Here is a 5,106-nt window from a genome sequence, read left to right as displayed (position 1 = left end):
GTTGGTGGAGAAAAAAGGAGAGGGGTGGAGGAGTTACTAGGGTTGATGGAAGGGTTTGATGAGAACAAATGTGAGAAGATGTTAGAAGCTCATGGTCCAAGTCTTCTCCAGAAGATGACGCACATATATTTTTTTATTGAAAGGTCTTCCGAAAAACAAACACACTGTAGACCATAACGTCTGTGCGGCGCTGAAAAAAGAGGTCAGGGTGAGCTTTTGAGAAAAAAAACAAAGAACACCTTAATAAGTTCAAATGACTTGGTATATGATCACGTTGCTTCGTGTAACCTGAATTGTTTCATTAAAGCATGTCAAGGCCTCTTATGATACGATACATTATTCTGTTATATTAATTGAATTTAATATATTAATTAAGTTTTTATTATTTAGATTTCTTATTATATTATAACTAGGTTTCTTTTTGTTTATCTTTTCCTATTTTTATTTCTATGTTTTTTCTATAAATTGTAATATTCGTTTGAAAAAACAATAAGAAAAATAGTCATAAAATTGTTTCAAGTTTGATCATCTCGAATCGATCTCTATCATCATACCTCCTCAAAATGTAAGTGATATTTGTGAAGTTGTGATAAAATGACTTGTTATAGGATAATGGTGCTTAATGTGACTTAAAGTAACAAATTAAAACATGTTAAGCCCCTTTAGGGCCGAAAAGTATCCATTAGTGATTAGTATATAAAGCTAACACAAAATGACTTGTTATAGTACAATGTTGCTTCATGTAACCTAACGGCTAAAGTTATTCATTGATAAATGTCCATGAAGACCCACAAGTGTAAGAGGGTGTTTGTTTTTCATTAAAAGCACTTTCCCACTTCTTTTGTCTTCGCCGTGCAGACCACGCGCAGACGTTGTGCTCTGCAGTGTGTTTGTTTTTTAGAATACATTTCATTTAAAAATGTCTGCGCGTCCTCTTTTCCTAGAAGTCTTGTTCATATCACTTCTCACATCTTCTTCTTTTTTCCTTCATCAGACAACAACTCATTCACTCCAACCCTAACATTCTCTAACTCCTCTCCAACCCTAACCTTCTCCACCTCCACTCCTCCACTGCCGCCACCATCGGCAACCTTCACTCCTCCACCGCCGACCTCTTTCTCTATGCCTAACGCCCCCGACACCTCTCTCTCTCTCTGTCCAGGTTTGATTCTCTCTCTCTCCCTCTCATGGTGATTTGAATCAGTTTGAAATCAACCCACCATTGCTATAATCTAATTACCTTTTGTTTTAATTTCATAAGTGATTTTGTTAGATTTTGTTAGATTGTTAAAGTTTTAAATTATTAGATTTTGTTAGTTTTTTTTGTTAGATTTTGTTAGATTGTTAAAGTTTTAATTTTTGTTAATTGTTAAAGGTTTTTGTTAATTTTGTTAGATTGTTATTAGTTTATAGAAAGTTTAAGTTTGTTGAATTTTGTTATTAGTTTGTTGTTGAATAAAGTTTGTACTTTTTTGTTAATTGCTAAAGTTTTTAGGTAATTTTGTTAGATTGTTATTAGTTTGTAGAAAGTTTAGGTTTGTTGATTATTGTTATGAGTTTGTTGTTGAATAAAGTTTGTAGTTTTTTGTTAATTGTTAAAGGTTTTTGTTAATTTTGTTAGATTGCTATTAGTTGTAGAAAGTTTAGGTTTGTTGAATATTGTTATTAGTTTGTTGTTGAATAAAGTTTGTAGTTTTTTGTTAATTGTTAAAGGTTTATGCTAGTTTTGTTAGATTGTTATTAGTTTGTAGAAAGTTTAGGTTTGTTGAATATTGTTATGAGTTTGTTGTCGAATAAAGTTTGTAGAAATTTTAGGTTCAATGAATTGTTCTTTTAATAGAATTGTTGTTTCTTGTTAGTTGATCATAAAAATGGGAGAGAAACAACAATGGTCGATTGAGTATCTAAAATGTTTATTAGAAACTTGCATTGAAGAGATAAACACCGTGGGTAAAAAAAGGTTGACTTTTCACAAAGACTCATGGGTTAAGTTAAGAAGTGTTCTTAAGGAAAAGTTTGGGCTGGTGTTCACTCAAAGACAAGTGAAAAACGCTTATGATAATCTTAAGGCCAAATACGTAGGATGGGTGTATTTGAAAAACAAAACCGGCAACATATACAATCCTCAAACTAATATCTTTACCTTAACGAACGAGGAATGGGAAGAATTTAAGAATGTATGTTCATATATTTTTATTTTTTAACATCTACCTCTACCTTAAGCTCCACCCCTAGTTATTTTTTAATATCTACCATTATTTTTTTAGGGGCATCCGAAAGCTGCATCAATAAAAACAACTCCATTAGCATTTCCGGAACTTTGTGCATAACTGTTTGATGGTAATACTGCCAATGGGAATCGCAAGTGGACCTTAACCCAAACATTAGTGGTTGGATCATCCTCTTGTCATCGGCTCCAACTGGTCCAACCACTTACGATTTTGGACAACATTTTTCGCTACACAGAAGATGATGCCGGCCCTAATCCTACTACTAGGCTTACTACCGAGCCTACTACCGAGCATACTCCGGAGCCTACTCCTGAGCCTATCCCCAAAAAGGCTAAAACCTCAAAATCATCATCATTTGTCACTCTTGAGGATTTAGCACTTGAAATGCAAAATGCTTTGTGAAATTCAACTAGAGAAAAACCTCCAAAAAAACGCCCAACAGTTACAACACTTACTGAATGTTCTGAGAAGTTAAATTTGGCTGGGTTAGAGCCGAGAGACTCTCTATATTTAGTTGCTTTTCATATTTTTGGAGTGTCCTCAGGCATGAGAGAGGTGTGGATGGCATTTCCAAATATTCCCGACGTGTTAAAAAGGGTGGATCGAGATGGCGGCTAAAAATTTAGGACTTATGAAGTAGTGAAGAACATGGGTTTTGTTGAAAACATTATTTGCTTTTGGTGTATGTTTTTTTTGTTTTGTTGAAAACATTATTTGTTTTTAGTTATGTTGAAAACATTGTATGCTTTTTGGTTATGTTGAACACATTGTATGCTTTTTTTATGGCTATGTGACATGGTTGTTTATGTTTTATGATAATGGTTGTTTTTTTATGGCTATGTAACATGGTTGTTTATGTTTTATTAACAGGTTCATAATGAATAATGATGAGAAAATACTTCTAGTACTTGTTATGTACTTGTATGTCCGCTGTTTTTTGGAAGAGGAGTTTGAAACGAAAGCGAGACAATGATTCGGAAATGACGGGACATAAATAGACGTTTGAGTTATTGCAAGGAAATACCAAACAATGCATTGAATTGCTACGCATGTCCCGTGAATCATTTGTCCGACTATGTGCACATTTTAGAACAAATTATTCGTTAAAGGATAGTAAACATATTTTCGGTTGAGGAAAAGATGGCTTTGTTTTTTATGATAATCAGCCTTAATCAATATTACGTGGTTATCAAGCGTAGATTTCAACACTCAAAGCAAAAAATTCATAAATTTTTTTATGAAGTGTTGGATAAAATGATGCTTTTCGCCAAAGATATGATAGTACCAACTTCTTTCAATCCGAATCCAAACATTCCGGGACATAACAAGAGGCTACGAAAGAGCGGTTGGTGCACTAGATGGGACCTTGATACATGCTATTGTTCCTACTAGGCAACAAGATTTACATAGAGGAAGGAGAAAGGGTGATTGTTACTAAAACGTATTAGCAATTTGTTATTTTTACATGAGTTTCACTTTTCGTGTGGCCGGAGGGGAATGGGTAGCACATGATTCAAGAATATTATCAGAGGCATTATTAGATCCACATGCACCATTCCCATTTCCACAATCAGGTATGTTTATTGTTTGTTAAATATTTCTATGTTAGTTTAATATTGCAGTTAATTGTAAATACTTACAGAGAAATACTATCTTTATGATGCCGCGTGTGCACACATACGAGAATTTATGGCTCCATATCGTAATGTGAGGTATTGGCTTAGAGATTTTCTTCGGAGACATGCGTTAACCAATAAAGTAAATTTTAATCATGCACATGCAAAACTTCGAAACGTCATTGAGCCTACTTTTGGTGTCTTGAAAGCAAGATTGCCTATATTGAAGAGGATGACACCATTTCCATTGGAAACACAAAGAAATGTTACCGTTGCATGTTTCGCGCTACATAATTTTATTTGGAAACATGGTTTGGACGATGAGTTGTTTACATAATACGATCGACCAGATGTGTCGCTTGGAAATAGTCGTGGGCACATTGATGCTGATGAAGACGAGGTTGAAGCACTTGGCACTGCATCAGATCAAGAATATATGACTCAGTTACGAGATGAAATTGTTGAGCAGTTAATGCTAAGTACGAAATAAATGATTTAAAAAATGTTTGCGGTATTATGAATATTATTTCAGTGTTGTTGACTATTGTTTAAATTTGGATGTTGAAGACCTTTTTTATTTAAGTTTCAGTTTATTTAAATTTCAGCTTATTTTAGCGGTCTGCAGACGTTAAAAAACAAACAGTCTTTTTCTTACAGACTGCACATGTTTGGTCCACCTCTTCTGCTTCAGATGCATGCAGATATGGTCCGTAGACTGCATATGTTTTACCTCTGAAAAAACAAACAACACCTAAGTTAGTCGTAAATATGTACATTGGGCAAAACAACTTGTAATGACTTATTGTTGATACGGGTAACCTAAAGTAACCAAATAAGATGTGTAAGTTGATCAAGACTAAAAGGTTTAAGTTACACATACGTATGTATAGTATGTTGGGTTCCAGTGGTGATCAGTCAATGTTTTAACTTTTAAACCCTCTTTAATAAATTGGCTTCATAATTATTAATCACATTAATAATAGAATACACAGCGGAAAGCAAAAACGAGTAATCACCATTTAACGCAACCGTACAAGATCCGGTTACAAACAATACGAGCACGATACGAAACAATCCAAAGTAAATATAATAATTATCATAACATTATTAAATTTGCCTCGGTTGATAAATAACCGGTTGAGACACCGAGGGATAACAGACAACGCTAGGTGACAACAAGAGGCAATATCCCACTATAGCGGTGCACGGTGGTAGCGGTGATGGCGGCGCACGGAGGAGACAGCGGCAACGATGGTGCG

At 34.5% G+C, this 5,106-nt stretch overlaps 1 protein-coding gene across 1 annotated transcript; it reads left to right on the top strand.

The window, feature by feature from the left end:
• Positions 1-1,871: 1,871 nt before the first annotated feature.
• LOC143610775 (L10-interacting MYB domain-containing protein-like) lies at positions 1,872-2,330 on the top strand. Its single transcript, XM_077085161.1, has 2 exons — positions 1,872-2,177; positions 2,268-2,330. The coding sequence occupies exons 1-2, from the start codon at positions 1,872-1,874 to the stop codon at positions 2,328-2,330; spliced, it is 369 nt and encodes a 122-aa protein (XP_076941276.1).
• The last annotated feature ends 2,776 nt before the right edge of the window (positions 2,331-5,106 follow it).

The sequence above is a fragment of the Bidens hawaiensis genome, unplaced genomic scaffold, assembly GCF_021521415.1.
Source record: "Bidens hawaiensis isolate Kalapana, Puna unplaced genomic scaffold, B.hawaiensis_p1.1 tig00027812_1, whole genome shotgun sequence".
NCBI classification, from domain to species: Eukaryota; Viridiplantae; Streptophyta; class Magnoliopsida; order Asterales; family Asteraceae; genus Bidens; species Bidens hawaiensis.
Note: the sequence above shows the minus strand (reverse complement) of the source record. Positions and strands in the feature narration are given on the sequence as shown.